The sequence below is a fragment of the Eleutherodactylus coqui genome, chromosome 7, assembly GCF_035609145.1.
Source record: "Eleutherodactylus coqui strain aEleCoq1 chromosome 7, aEleCoq1.hap1, whole genome shotgun sequence".
NCBI lineage: Eukaryota > Metazoa > Chordata > Amphibia > Anura > Eleutherodactylidae > Eleutherodactylus > Eleutherodactylus coqui.
Window position 1 is genome coordinate 83,038,934 of NC_089843.1, and position 15,739 is coordinate 83,054,672.

Here is a 15,739-nt window from a genome sequence, read left to right on the forward strand (position 1 = left end):
AGGTAGATATAGGTAAGATCTGAGTGTCTGCCAAGTTTAATACTCCTGGTTGCTGATGGTGTTCAGGAACATTCTTACCTCAAAGACCATATAGAGTCATGGAAGGAATTTATCATGAGGGTCCAGTTTTGCTGGAGGTCACATTGCTGTTATTTGCATCAAATGTATCACAGTGTTGCCTGCTGCTGATAAATTAGTTGCAATTTTAAATATGTTTAGAGATGTGGAGTCAATTTTTATATCTCCCACCTACTAGATTGCACCAAATTTTGCAAATTAAAAAAAAAATTCACAATTTTAAATCTGTTCAAAAACTTCATTCCCCTTTTCTCCCCACTTTAAAAAGGATAGAACAGCAAGTCGCAAATATTTGAGCAAAACCCTGTTTTTGCAACTTTTAATGACAAAAGATTACTGCAAAGCCCTTGATACATTCACCCAATGTTTTTTTTAGAAATGTTACTGTTTGAATATGGCAAATGTCTAAGCGTAAGCGTCCGGCCATCTGACTTTCCCTCTGCATTCAAGAAATGTCTGTACAGCTGTCACCACCAATATTAACCAATTAAAAATTACGATTATTTTGCTGTCAGTCAGACACTTTACTTAGGATAGCAAGTAAAGGAAACTAGTATAAGAAGGGGAGTAAAGATGAAGTGATGGATGCAGGACGAGGCAGATGAATGAAGATAGTAATTATTCTGGGTATTAATTGTTCATTCATCCATAATTATGTTAGAATAATAATCTCAATAAAGGCTTCATCTCTGGAAAAGAATTGAGGTTGTTTGTCCTGAATATTTAGCTTGTGGTACAAAAGTTGGACAAATACAATAGTTCATAACTGTAGATCATACACAATCACAACAATTTGGTAACATATCATGATATCAGCATGAGTTACCCACAATGTCAGATACAACAGCATCTTTTAAATAAAGCATTATCTAAATTCTTGATAATAGCATAAGTACTATAGTATTAATTAGCATAGACTAGTAAAGAAAAACATACACTAGTTTCATTTAAGATGTCCCTATGTAATATAATAATGATAATAATAATAATAATAATAAAGATCTATAATATTAATACATCTCACACTACCTATAGAAAAATTATATAATATTGTCATTTCACTTTGGGACAGTGTAATGAATCTGAATTACACTAAGCCATTAAGTTTGCATGCAAAAACACAAAGAACAGATATCACAGGGACTTTGCAAAAGACACACTCAGTTCTGCAAGAAAAGTAATCTGAAATAGAGTCCAATGCAGGATTCATGCATAACATCAAATAATTGCGAAAGTTAGAAATGCCATAGCGAGGGTATTCCCTAGTCATAAAAGTAAATTCATCGTTGCCTTACCACAGCCACAGGTTCCCCCTGAAGTACAGCTGATATCGGTACAAAGGACGTTCGGGTAGTGAGACTAAATTTTCTCAGATGGGATTTTGTCCCAAGCTCCGGCTTTGATCCCTCTTATAGGGATGGTTTTGCAGTAGACGTCAGAGGGAACCAGGCTGCAGGTGGATAGAATTTCAAGACAAAACACCTAAGTGTAGAGTAGAGGAGGTAGTGTCTTATTCTCTCTCTACCAGCTAAACTCCAGGACCTTGCAGAAAGCTACTGTGCCAGGAAATACTACTCACTGTCACACAACGAGCACAAAAGTGGCTGGATGACAGACGCAATAGATAGGAAGGAAGGAAATATATCATTGGCAACTTCAAATGTGGAATCAAAAGTAGCAAAACACAAGGAATACCTTATTCTAGATTATTATATAGCACCAATCACTCACATCAGTTCCTTTTACCAGTGGAGACTACAATCTACCTGACTTATCCCAGACAACATGCGTCATGGTCAACTGAGTGAGAGAGAAAACCCAAGTTCTGATAGAAAACCCATTCAGGGAGAACATACAACACACAAACTCCATTGGTTGGATCATTGGGTTCTGAGTGTGGAGACCCCTATTGATTGATAAAACTGACAGACATATAGCCACAGCTAAACAGAGAACCTGGCAGTATATGGACTTTTACAAAGTCTATGGTGCAAACACTTGGAAATACCAAATGTGCATCCTCTACTCCTTCCTATGGCTTGCACCGAACATTCACTCAGCCCATTAGACCAGTTTCGGGTGAGCATATGGAAACACATAGGTAATGTAGATTCGTAGTAGAAACGTGTTACAGATGACATTACAACCGTATGCCCAATGCAAGTGCTGACAGCTGTAGAAGCAGATAGTGCTGTCAATATTGCAGTGGCCTGGTCTGGTACTACTTGAATTCAATGGGAACTGTGCCTGCAGTACCAGACCGGGCACTGCAATACAGAAAGACTATCTGCTTCCAGCGCTGTCCATATTGACAGCAGGCCCAGCAATCAGCAGGGATCCTGAGCAACAGACCCCCACCGATCAACTATTGATGACTAGAGATGAGCAAGTATACTCGCTAAGGCACATTACTCGAGCGAGTAGTGCCTTAGCCGAGTATCTCCCCCGCTCGTCTCTAAAGATTTGGGGGCCAAAGGGGGGCGGGGAGCGGCGGGGAGGAACGGAGGGGAGATCTCTCTCTCCCTCTCTCCCCGCCGCAACTCACCTGTCACCCGCGCCGGCCCCGAATCTTTAGAGACGAGCGGGGAGATACTCGGCTAAGGCACTACTCGCTCGAGTAATGTGCCTTAGCGAGTATACTCGCTCATCTCTATTGATGACCTATCCTGAGGATAGAAATCCCAGACAAACTCTTTAATCTCCCATCCCTAATCTCCATACAGATAATTGGTTATTTTTTTCTAAATAAATACTGATGCCTTGAAGACATTCTTAGTTCCTTTCTTGGAAGAGGTTAGCATAGACCAATTTATCATCAATAGAAAACTCATTAGCTCTTATACAGTATATTCTGAAGATCAGGACCTGCCTTGACTTTCAACACTTGATTCCCTCTCTGTGAGGGTCCGTGGATTGAGTGAGCGCTGAATTTACCTGCCCTTTTTCCCTATGCTTGTATGCATAAGGGAAGAAGGCAGCACCCTTTTTCCCCTCTTCTTTTTCCAAATAATTTTTATTTGATTTTTCATTACATAGTAATAAGCTTTGCATTATTAAATACATGTTTACAGCAACAAGGGAGCGTAAAAAAGAAAAGAAGAGAGAATTGAACGGATCTAGTCATAAATCACATAAATACAATTGGGTGAAACCACTCAATGTATAAAAGTCAGAAAAATCGTAATCCTTGTATTAATTTACAGTAATGCTGGAATATATTTAGTTATTCTTATATTGTATCTGTTACTGCATAGATTTCAATTGTAAACTAAAATCCGAGTTAACATATAACAATATCAAACTGATACCATAAAATGCCGCCAAGAATTCCACATGGAATTAAAACTCTTCAGGTTGTTATTGGATTTAGCATGTATTTCTTCATAACGATAGTGATCGCCACAGTGTCTAATAGGTCTATGATGCAAGGGGGGAGCACGCTTTCCATTTCCTTGCTATGATAAGTTTCGTTGTCAGCAAGAAATGGCATATCCATTTTCTATGAATTCTAGGGATGATGTTACTCTCCAACAACAAAAGTGCCATCTGCGGGCTACTCCTCGAATGAACGCCTCTTATTTTTTGGATGTGACTAAATACATCACTCCATAAAATGTGGTATAATATGCCATCTTGGCTACACTTTCTCCAGCATTCTTTGCTCATTGTCGGGAAATGTCTTGCTAATGTGGTAGGAGTATACCATCTCGTCAAAACTTTGTAGTGGGACTGTAGAAGACTAGCAGACAAAGTGGATTTATTTGCCCACTCAAAGGATTTTAGCCATTGAACTTGAGAAAACTTTCTCTGCAGGTCAGTTTCCCATTTTACTAAATGGACCTTCTTTGAGCCTCCCATGTCCCCCAAAAGAACACTATAAAACGTCCTTGTCATGGAGTTTTGTGTAGTGCTACACTTGGAGAACAGAAACTTCAAACCCTCTGGGAATGTGAAGCGTTCCACCCATGTAAAAAGGATTTTATCTGATAGCAGGAGTACAGTTCATTATCACCCAGACCATATCTTTCTCGAAGTTCGTCAAAATAGAGCAACCTTCCCCCCTCAATGAGGTCCGATATGCATCCAATTCCCCGACCACCCTATCTATCAATATTCAAGTCTTGAATTGAATATGTGAGGGTCTCTAGAGGTAGCTCAAGATGTTGCCCTTCCTATGATCCCTTGTAGAGATGAGCGAGCGTACTCACTAAGGCAAACTACTCGGGCGAGTAGTGCCTTATGCGAGTACCTGCCCGCTCGTCTCAAAAGATTCGGGTGCCGGCGGGGGAGAGCAGTGAGTTGCGAGGGGGAGAGAGTGAGAGATCCCCCCCCCCCTCGTTCCTCCCCCACCGCTCCCCGCTACCGAATCTTTTGAGACGAGCGGACAGGTACTCACATAAGGCAGTACTCGCTCGAGTAGTTTGCCTTAGCGAGTACGCTCGCTCATCTCTAATCCCTTGAGTTTGTATACACATAACTTCCAGAGCTGTAGGGTAGCAAGCATAGGAGGTGATAGATTTTGAGCATTTAAGATTGGAGTTATCTTTGGGTAAAGATTAGAGATGAGCGAGCACGCTCGTTTAAGGCTGATACTCGAGAGAGCATCGGTCTTTTCAATTAACTGCTTACTCGTCTGAGCACCATGCAGGGGGCGGCGGGCGGAGAGTGAGAGAGATCTCTCTACCCCTGCATGGCGCTCAGACGAGTAAGCAGTTACTCGAAAAGATTGATGCCCTCTCAAGCATCACCCTTAAACGAGCGTGCTCGCTCATCTCTAGTAAAGATGGTTAATCATGAACATTGTACATACCCACTTCTGTCATACTCCCTCCACTACCTTCTACATGGTCCATCCACTGTCCCTTTTGCTGTTTGGCCTCTCAATGTTAAAGGGTCATTCAACTGCTCACTTTCCTACTAAATTATTTTGCTCTCCTTTGTCTGTCCCTCCACTACATGTTGCTCTCATTCACCTTGTTAGATGTTTTTCTACCTTGTTTCTGGCCCAATATTAAAAGGGTTGTACCAAGTTCTAAAGTTAATTCCTATTCGGAGTCTCATTCCATCATGTCCTCTAAATGTGTTGTACTTTCCTGTATTGTTTTTACTCTGCCTTTTGGAATAAATTGGAGTCATTCCTATCCTTCAAACCTACCTAGGCAACTCATGAATATTCGAGGGGGGTTCACCAAACCCTCACCCAAGTAAGTGCCTTTCCAACTGTTAATTACCATCTACCTGTACACTTGGAGCCCTGTGTTTTTTTTGTAACTCTGTCTTCCTGTATTTGTGACGGAGGTGCTGGGGTGCGTTGGGATTTCCCTTGATGCTCTCTCTATTCTTACAGATACCAACCAGGATTAGGTGGGCCACTGCCACAACTAGCGGTGGGGTGGTCTATATGTAAATGGGCAACCACACCAGGCAAGTCCTGTTGTACTGTTTCTCTTTTCCTGTGGCGTTGTCCTAAGTGCTTTTGTATCGCCATATTGCAGAGTCTGCCCTTGCAGCTAAAACGCACATCAAAAAAGCTAGTACGGACCTAGGAAGCAGTGCACAGCTGCCCATTTCTCCTGCAACAGCTGTGGGGGTACAATGTATGGACAGGGGTTAACCCAGAACTAAAGCGGTTGTCCAGCGAAGCTAAACAGTTACCCGTATCTCAACTTCCAGCCTGGTTCTGACACCGAGTCATATGGTATGGCTCCTCTTTGCACCTGTCACATCATCAGAGGGTGCATGCTGTTTGTTACTATATCAGCATGACAAAAAGGGAGCTGGCTTCCCTTCTAGAACCATAGAAGGGGGCTGACTTGGTTATGAAGATGAAACAAACGGCATGCACCCTCCGATAATGTGACAGGCACAGAGAGGGCCATATCATGTGACCCAGTTTCAGAGCTCGTCCACATCTTGAGGTTCTGACACTGCATATCCGGGTAAGGATATCATTTCCCTGTACAGGCTCTTTAATAAAACATAAAAGTTGCTGGATTTTCATTTTTTGGGGATGGTAAAAAGATAAATTAGAAGTACAGTACTACACAAAGGTTTTAGGTGTGCAAAAAATGCTGCAAAGTAAGAATGCTTTTAAAAAAGAGAAGTGCTAATAGTTTATTTTTACCAATTATTCAAAGTGAATGAACAAAAAAGAAGTGTAAATCAGATCAATATTTGGAGTGACCACCCTTTGCCTTCAAAACAGCATCAATTCTTCTAGGTACACTTGCACACAGTTTTTGAAGGAGTTTGGCAGGGAGGTTGTTCCAGACACCTTGGAGAACTAATCACAGATCTTCTGTAGATGTAGACTTGGTCACATCCTTCAGTTTTTTCATGTAATTCCAGACTGACTGCATGATGTTGAGATCAGGGCTCTCTGGGGCCATATCATCATTTCCAGGACTCCTTGCTCTTCTTTACCATTAAGGATAGCTCTTTATGATATTGGCTATATGTTTGGGGCTGTTGTCCTGCTGCAGAATAAAAATTCAGAGCCAATCACATGCCTGTTTTTTTTTTTATCTTACTTTCCAGTATTTTCTCCACACCTGCCTAAGGCCTAATGCCCACAGTCGGATTTCTAACACATGAAATGTGGCGTCATCCCACAGTCATTAGGTACTATTGAACCGAATAGCTCAATGTTCACTCTGCAGAATTCCGCAGCGTGAAAGAAACCGCGGCATGTTCTAATTGCCGCAAAAAAACGCGCGGCCGGCTTCCACTGTAGTCAATGAAAGCCGGCCGTCACGCAATACTTCCACTGTGAGCACAGCGGAAGTATCGCGTGCTTAGGCGTCACTGCCTTCCGCGTCATCGCTCACTGCTGGCACATCATGCTTTGTAGTGCGCATGCGCGCCAGCTCGCCGGACCGGATTTGAGCGGCAGATCCAGAAAGGCGAGTATGGGGTCTTGGGGAGAAGCCATGATGGACTCCGCTGCGATATTCCGCTGGCGGAGTTAGACGCGGCCGTGGGCATGAGGCCTAAAACTTTTCCCCAGTACTGTATATAAACTTTACTTCTATAGATACAGAACCTGCATGTGAACAGTCATAAATATCGATATAGACACTGAATTAAAGAAATGTTACTGTATTTTCAAGACGTTAAAATATCTCCCTACATGAAATATCTCCTGCCTATTAGAGGGAGAATTCTATCATTTATTTGGAGAAAATAAAAATGTAAGTTATGACATAAGTATATTAGGTCAATTAACCATGGAATTCTTAAACTGGCCATAGATTAGAAATTTTGGACGGTTGAAAATAAATCTTCATATCAACATTATTTAGCAAACTGTTAGCGATGTACATAACTTGGTATTCCAGGCATTTATTTGTATACATTTTAAAGTTAGCAAATATTAACAAGGTATATAAGATATACAAAGTGCATAGCAAGTGTATGTTCTAAAGGAAGACTGGTTTCCAAAAACACAAAAAAAATCCAGAAGACTCTGGCCATCTGTAGCCCTTCAAGAACATCTTCGTGCAGTTCAGCCGTTGATCTTCACTTCAGAGTCTACTACTAGACATCTAGGAGAAACAGGAAGAGGAGGGTATTAATGTGCCAATGTTATAGAAGAATCAGTGGGGGAAATTCGTTTAAGAAGAATGCCCCCCAACCACCTCCCCGGTAATGCTCTCCGTGAACCTTGGAATAACCACTTCTGATCAATCCCGTTGGGCTATATTCATGTGCAGTGGTTTTTGTGAGATTTGGCTGTTAATGACTGATGTTTCTCTAGTGTTCTCAAGGCTTTTTGATCTGAATCCAAAGCAACTAAAACTTCCTACTTACTGTAGTTTGCAAAACATGGCAGTGATGTAGCTCCTTGCTGCGCCATAACTGCCATGAGTGAGCCTAGCCTAAGATGTAAGTCCTTTGCTTTAGTCCATCTGTATCTGCTGGTTGGCACTATATTAAGACTAACACTTCATGGATATGCTCCATACAACCTCTCAGTTGTACGGATGCATACAGAACCCATGAATCTATATGGGACCTCATTAAATACAGCATCACTTTTATAGTATACTACATAGGATGCCATATATTGGAGGTATTGTTCCCTAGACATATTGCTTCAAGAGAAAAATACCTTTGAAACAAGATGCCATAAGTATCACCATACAGTGGCGCACAGAGTGTTTAGGGACTCATGTCTACCTCTACATGAAAGCTGCATCCAGGTTACTATTATGAAATGCATCATCCCATATGCATATTCCTGTGTGCTTGTGACATTGGGACTTTAGACTTATTGGGCTAAGGGACAGACTAATGAGTATACCATGCATAGAGAGTGGAGCAAGACTGGGTTCAACCATTGTACAGTTTGCACTAGACACAGAGTGCCTGTCTCATGCTGCATCTCCCACTGTCTATTGGTAGAGGTATCTGGTAATTCATGACAGAATTGGGGTCTGTTCAAAATTTGTTTCACTCTGCATTTAGCTCTCAGTACAGACACTATGCCAAAGACAGGCATAAGACCCCATTCATGCAATAGAATTGCCAAAAGAGAACCCTTTTTGGCCTCTGTCGGGGTGCTATGCGCCAACATACCTTTTTTTTCACAGCAGACTGCCTTTTCCAATAAAGTAGGTCATAAAAAGAGAACAAAAAAAAACAACCACTGTGGCTAATAGCGATTATTTGCCACCATATGGAATATTCACGATGTTTATCACAAAGAGATGTGTTCAGAGCCTTACTTTAATTTTTCTAATGAATGGTCTAAACTGCAGAGAATAGGAGATGTCACACACTTTCTCCCACTGGTGTAGACAAAATGCATCCCGCTATATTAACCCCTTGAGTGGCAGGTTTCCTACCACCCTGTCGTGCCCACCAGGGCAGGTTTTTTAAAATGGTCTAATCATTGAATTTCAACTAGTTTTGCAGTTGCGTCTCAAGAGCCATAACTTTTTCATTTTTCCATTGACATGGCCATATGAGGGCTTGTTTTTTGCGGGACAAGTTGTGATTTTTTAAACAGGGGGAAGAAAAAAAGAAATGGGGAAAAAAGAAAAAAAGGGGCCATGTCATTAAGGGGTTAAATAATGTATTAACTTCCTTCTCTGGGTCATTACGACGCATGGATACCACATGTGTGATTGTATTTTTGATTTTTTTACAAAGTAAAGGGAGACAAGTGTTTTTTTTATTTTTTTAATAATTTTTTTACTTTTTTTTTAATTTTTTTTTTTGTCCCTTTAGGGGACTTCCACAGGGACCCATCAGGACCCCTGATCACATTCCGGGGGTCCGATGGTGACAGCCCTTTACATGCTGCAGTGACAGCCCTTTACATGCTGCAGTCACATAGACTGCAGCATGTAAAGGGTTAACACAGCAGAGATCGGAGGTTTTCTCTGATCTCTGCTGTAAGAGCTAGTACCTAGCTGTCCTCTGACAGCTAACAACCAGCTCTCCCTGCCACAGAGACCATCGGCTTGCTTCTGACAAGCCTATGGTCTCTATGGCAACCTGTAAACAAACCAGTGCAGGAGATTGCCGACATGTCGGCAATATCTTCTGCTGGTTTTTCAAAGCCCTTGCTTTGTTCTCTGTGGGTCTGTGCAGGCAGAGCACACTGTCACAGCTTGTGGCATTGTGCTCTGCAGCTCCCATAGTGATACATAGCCCGGAAATCTTCCGGGCTATGTTGCTATGAGCAGTGGAGCTCGTCCCGGAAATTTTCCGGGCGTGCCACTCAAGGGGTTAAAGGGAGTCTGTTTGCTCCTATTAGACCTATAGGCTAAACGTATGGGCTCAAAGCAGCTGACACATTGAATCCAGTGGTGTGAGTATTATACTTACCTTCCCTACTGTTCCCTCAAAGCCACCGCTGAATGCATCTGATAGACTACTTGGCGCGTGCACAGATGAGCGGACTACAAGTTGTTCACCGAATACATTCAGCAGCGGCTTAGACAACAAGCAGCGAGGGAGCAGTAAAGGAAGACAGTACAGCATTCACATCCTTGGACCCTCCATGACATCTCCTACAAGCCCATCATTTTAGTTTATGGGACTTATAAGAGCTGACAAAAGTCCTTTAGAAGTGAAAAATATAGAAAAATGAAGGCTAGAGAACATTGCAGACTTTAGAGGAAGAAGTCTTACCTGCACATGCTCAACCAAACAGCGACACCAGCATTATAAATCCCATGAACTGAGTAAACAATATCCCTGGAGTGAAAAACGACCACACTGGCCATAAGGAAACATGGAAGCTGAAAAGAAGACGCAAAACACAGATATTTAATAATTTTATATCATTATTTAAAGAAGGAAACGAGAAGTGTTACTTACCAGACTGCTGCCACTAGAAACGTTACAACAGCGACGGGTACAAGCCCTGGATACGCTGCATCATAATCGGAAATCCCGCACTGCCACTCTAGATAAACTATACAGTACAGAGCTATGGACACACTGACGACCAATGCCACAGCACCAACGAGGAGCCAGACACTGCCAGGACAGAAAGGAAGACATCAAAGCATGATACCTATATGTGATTATACACATAAACAAGAAAAAGGAGTCAACATATAGCAGCAGTGGCTTATAGATTTAGAAAAGAGGTATCATAGCAAATATAGCTGCAATGGCCTCTGCTATAAGTCCTTCCGGTTCATCCTATAAAGATTGCATACATGTAATATGATAACATGGCACCAGACCCTTGGGTCTGACAATGCCGTGTGCTTGCAATAAAAATACAGTTTTCAAGGATCGGAAGCCAAAGAAAAAAAAGAAGAGAAATAGAAACTAAAACACTCAGGATAAACAAAGGGAGGCATAGGAGGTCTTGGAAAAAGGAAAAAAAGAAAAGAAAGAGGGGCGGGGGAGAATAGTTAGCAAAAGGGGAGGGAAACCCTCTAGTGAGTGCCCGTATGCATCCACCATGGATCGTCTAGGTACCATCCCCAGGCTAGCGCCTCCTAATAAACCCCCTCAAGGCCCGTACCATCCCGTTATATTTTGGGTGAGTCACGGAATGCGTTCCACAGTACCCAGGCACGACCACTAGAGCACAACGCCTCAGAACCTTCGGCACCCAGCTCCACCATTTATATTAATTGATTCCGTTCCTGAACAAATTCCAGAGTCGAAGGGGTGAGCTTACTCCGCAAATGGTGTTGGATCACGGTTCCGGCCGCGGTGAGGAAATGGCGTAAAAAGTCTTTTTTAATCAAGGGCCAGGAATGAAAGCAGTGCCAGCTGTGGGGTGACCTCCACCGTGCTACGCGACGCTCCCCCATATAGTTCGAATACCTTTTTCCAAAAATGTTGGATGAGTGGCTATCCCACCAAATATGTAGCATGGTACCAAGCTCAGACCCACATCTCCAACACTCCTCTGGAACTGAGGGAAATATGGGGTGAATCAGGTCAAGGCATCTGGACCATCTGCAGAGGAGTTTAAAGTTTTTTTCCTGTGCCATATATGCCAAGGGTAATTTGCGTGCAAACGTGAAAGCTCTCTACCAATCAGAGTCCTGCAACTCCAAGACCAGGTCCCTCTCCCAACCCCTGATATACTGTAGGTAGAGATGAGCGAGCGTACTCGCTAAGGCAAACTACTCGAGCGAATAGTGCCTTATGCGAGTACCTGCCCGCTCGTCTCTAAAGATTCGGGTGCCGGCGGGGGAGAGCGATGAGTTGTGAGAGTGAGCAGGGGTAGCGGGGAAGGGGGGGGGAGAGAGTGAGGGAGAGATCTCCCCAGCCGCTACCCGAACCTTTTGAGATGAGCGGGCAGGTACTCGCATAAGGCTCTACTCGAGTTATAACCCTCGCTCATCTCTAGTTATAAGCCCAGAAATGCAGAGTGATGAAAATAAAAAATGTCAATGTTGTTGTAGGGTGCACAATAACCCTATCTCTGGTGCAGGGGGTCTAACAAAAAATACAAAAACGGACAATGACTGCATATAATAAACAAAAAAACAAAACACAGACATAAGGGGTATTTGTGCTAGTGATCAGCTGCATTAGGACACTGCTCCTCAGCACTATGGCAATACCAAGGAACACAACGCTGATGTATCTACCATCATACCAGCCTTCATGGAGATGTAATTGGAGAACTTGAAAGAAATCGACATAGTAAGTCAACAATACTGCAGCCAAAATCCAAACCACCGAATGTGTGTTCAGTCTGGGAAGAGGCTTCTGCTTTTTCTTCTCCTCTTCTATAAATAAAAAAAAATTAAAATGTCACAAGACTAGAGATATATTGTATATACACAAGACCACATACTTTTAATACCGTGTTTCTTTGAAAATAAGACAGTGTCTTATAATAATTTTTGCCCCAAAAGAGGCACAGTGACTTATTTTTGGGCGGTCTTATAATACTCACCTAGCAGCTGGCGTTTGGGTCCCTTGCGATGGTCTGCGGCACTGCTAGAGGCCTCCGTGTCCTCCTGCACGCCGACAAAGCAGTTCTTCCTGACATCATTGAATGACTGTGATTGGTTAATCCAGCACCGTCTTTCATTGGCTGACACGGCGCTTGATTAACCAATCAGAGTATTAGCTTGCTGGAAGCGTAGTATTCAAGCCCCACTTCTGGGAAGAACTGCTGTGTTAGCGTGAAGGAGGACACAGCAGCGATGGAGACTAGCGTGAGGGACCTGAACGCCGGCTGCTAGGTGAGGATTGGTTTGGGGTTTTTTTTGTTTTTTTTTACATGTAGTGTAGCCAGGGCTTTTTTTCAGGGTAGAGCTTATATTTCAAACCTTTCCCCCCACCCCAAAAAATAAATTAAAAAATCAGGGTAGAGCTTATTATCAGGGTAGGGCTTATTATGGGGGAAACACAGTAGCAGCTGCTCTCAAGGATTTCTATAGTTTCTTCTGACCAAGTGACATAACTTGTTACACCCCAAGTCAGCAGAAACCCAACCCTGCAAGATTATGGTGTGCCCACAATAAATATCCTTAGTTGCAGCACAATTTTGTGACGTTATGTCACGGTGTTGCCCCAGTTTAGGCTGGATACAGCGCTTTGCAGTATTCTAGTTGACGTTGCGATGCTAACAGAATTAGGCCGGTCTCACATCTGCGTCGGATCCTCTGGCCGGAGTTCTGTCGCAGATCCAGCTGAAAATACCGGAAGATTGAGCGCCACATGCAGCACATTTTCTTATTTCCAAAAGCTGGGCAGCAGCAGGCGGACCTCATTATAGTCAATGGAGTCCGTCCGGCGCTGGTCGGGTTTCGTCCAGAAACGGAAGAGTTCGGCAGTGGGGATTCCCCTGTCCTGCTCCCCGAACGGAACAAGAAAGCGGAATTCCTGCCACAGACGTAAAAAACCAGCGCCTGGCGCTACACGGGTCTTTTTCGTGTAGCTGTTTCTTGTTTGTGTGTGTGTAGTTAAAAACTTTGTTTGTTACTGATATGAGACCAATATCTACATACAAGCATAGAAATTAGAGATTAGCGAGTATACTTGCTAAAGGCAATTGCTCGAGCGAGCATTGCCTTTATCGAGTATCTCCCCCGCTCGAGACGGAAGGTTCGGGTGCCGGCGCGGGGGAGCGGTGAGTAGCGGCAGTCAGCAGGAGGGAGCGGGGGGGGGGGGGGGGGGGAGAGGGAGAGAGAGAGATCTCCCCTCCGTTCCGCCACGCACTCCCCCGCAGCTCCCTGCCTGCTGCCGGCACCCGAACCTGCAGTATCGAGCGGGGGAGATACTCGCTAAAGGCAATGCTCGCTCGAGCAATTGCCTTTAGCGAGTATACTCGCTCATCTAGAATAGAAATGGATTTCTGTTGTCTGTTCTTTCTGCGAGGCCAAACAACCGGATTAAACTGCACCAACTTTAACCCCAAAGGCAAAGCTTTTACACTTTAAAGCAATCACTACGCTATGCTCTGCGATTGGCTAGGACTGATCGCTAGAGCAGCAATAGGAGCCCCATTTACAGGGGAAAACATACCCCTGTAGTGACAATAGTCACTGGCTGAGCTGATCAGGGTCATCTAGGACCCTGCAGCTCTGCTGTGACAGGGGGGGGGGGAAACCTGGCAGTCATGTGATCAACGCGTCACATAGTGGAAGTAATACTTCCAGTTTCACACTTTAGTACATAGTGCTCATTAAGCACTACGTAGTTTGGAAAGGAGAAGGCAGAAAAACCACTTCTCCTCCGGGTCCTCGGCTGTGAATGACAGCTGAGAAACCGACCTGCTCCTGCTTGATTGCAGGAGGGCAGGTTTTAATCCCGTGCCATAGTTTTACTATCAGCTGGGATTAAAGTCCAGGACCAATTTACCACGCTTGAACCTTAAGGGGTTAAACAGTATTCGCCGCAGCACCACCTGTGTGTCTGCGCTTCTCCCCTCCATAGACTTCTATGGGCAACATGTCGTGTGTCAGTGAGCTGTTAGTCTGTCTTCAGAGGGAGTGAACAGCTTAAGATTCGGGGAGGAGGATGGAAAGAGTCTGATAAGTGGAGGATCTTCTTAGGTCACTGAACGTTCAGAATCCATACACTGACTTCCTGATGAGCAGAGCAGCAGTGTAAAGCATGCGGGAGGGATAAACCACCCAGCTGGGCCCCTAAGGAGGTGGATTCCAGACTTCTGGTCCTTGTACACAGGCTGGAGTGTTCCTCCAAGCCCTCGTCCGTCCACAACGCGACCAACGAACCAGAAACCGCTCCTTCGTGAACTGATCAGATCGCTTATGCGAACCAAAAACCCCTCGCTGCTCGCCTGCCATCTCTCCATGTAGCCAGCAGATGTGCGAGCGATCAGCGACAAACGATCATCGGAACGACCAGTTACCCCAGAGCAGATACGCTGCCCGTGTGCGCAGGTAACGAGCGCTGACCGACATGCTCATTGCCATCAGTGGTCGTCCACAAGGGCCGATGATCTGGCCGCGTAACAAGACCAAAGTACTCCAAGCGATGAAGCCGCTGCCGTATACACAGACCTATCACTAGCCCGCCGTAAAGCATTGATTATGCCATATTCTATATCCTGAGCTGGAGGAGAGCTGCAGAACCTCATCACAGAATAGTGCCAAGCAGAATCCTTTTCTGTGAGGTGCAACTTCTCCATCAACCTGCCACAGTCGAGGGACTACAAGTCCCAGCATGCCTAGCGTGACCTGCAGAGAATTCTGGGATATAAACCGAGTTGCGCGGAAGTGACTGGCGGGAGTTCTCTATTACACACCGGCAACCGCCTCTCCAGCCTCCTTCAGAAGCTCCTCCGCCTGCAGCTGAAAGCGCTGCCTCAGTCCCTGCAAGTCTCTGTCTTCCAACAGCGCCGCCATCTTGGGACGTCACCTACCCGGAAGTGACGACACAATGCAGCTGCCGTTGCCCTGGTAACCGGTCTCAGCGCGCATCCAGCAGAAAGTCCTGGATGAAATAGGTCAACTAGTCCACCTGGTAAAATGCTGATGAGGAGGTGGGCGGACAATATTGTAGTCCATGGGGTCGGCGTGTTTGCTCCGGTATGTGTTGGATCTGGTAGTTCCAAGGATAGAGCTGAGGAACAGAAATCTCTCGGAGGCATATATCTATATTACACCCCAGTTCGGCACTGTGCCCCAATTCCAGCAACCTCATTGGTTCTCATTCACAATTCCAGCAATCTCATTGGTTGTTTGGCTTGTGTGCTTCA

At 44.3% G+C, this 15,739-nt stretch overlaps 1 protein-coding gene across 1 annotated transcript; it reads right to left on the reverse strand.

Moving 5' to 3' along the window:
- Positions 1–6,178: 6,178 nt before the first annotated feature.
- TMEM128 (transmembrane protein 128) lies at positions 6,179–15,408 on the reverse strand. The gene is made up of 5 exons (XM_066573280.1): positions 15,287–15,408; positions 12,161–12,293; positions 10,408–10,569; positions 10,219–10,328; positions 6,179–7,622 (listed from the first exon to the last, which is right to left on the reverse strand). The coding sequence occupies exons 1-4, from the start codon at positions 15,384–15,386 to the stop codon at positions 10,229–10,231; spliced, it is 495 nt and encodes a 164-aa protein (XP_066429377.1). The 5' UTR covers positions 15,387–15,408; the 3' UTR covers positions 6,179–7,622; positions 10,219–10,228.
- Between the last annotated feature and the right edge of the window lie 331 nt (positions 15,409–15,739).

Excerpts from the sequence above, each read along its gene's own strand:
- TMEM128 (XM_066573280.1), bottom strand. The coding sequence starts at position 15,386 with ATGGCGGCGCTGTTGGAAGACAGAGACTTGCAGGGACTGAGGCAGCGC. Across the intron at positions 10,570-12,160 it reads TTACATCTCCATGAAGGCTG|TGTCTGGCTCCTCGTTGGTG; the intron begins GTATGATGGTAG and ends CTGTCCTGGCAG. Across the intron at positions 10,329-10,407 it reads TTTCTAGTGGCAGCAGTCTG|CTTCCATGTTTCCTTATGGC; the intron begins GTAAGTAACACT and ends TCTTCTTTTCAG.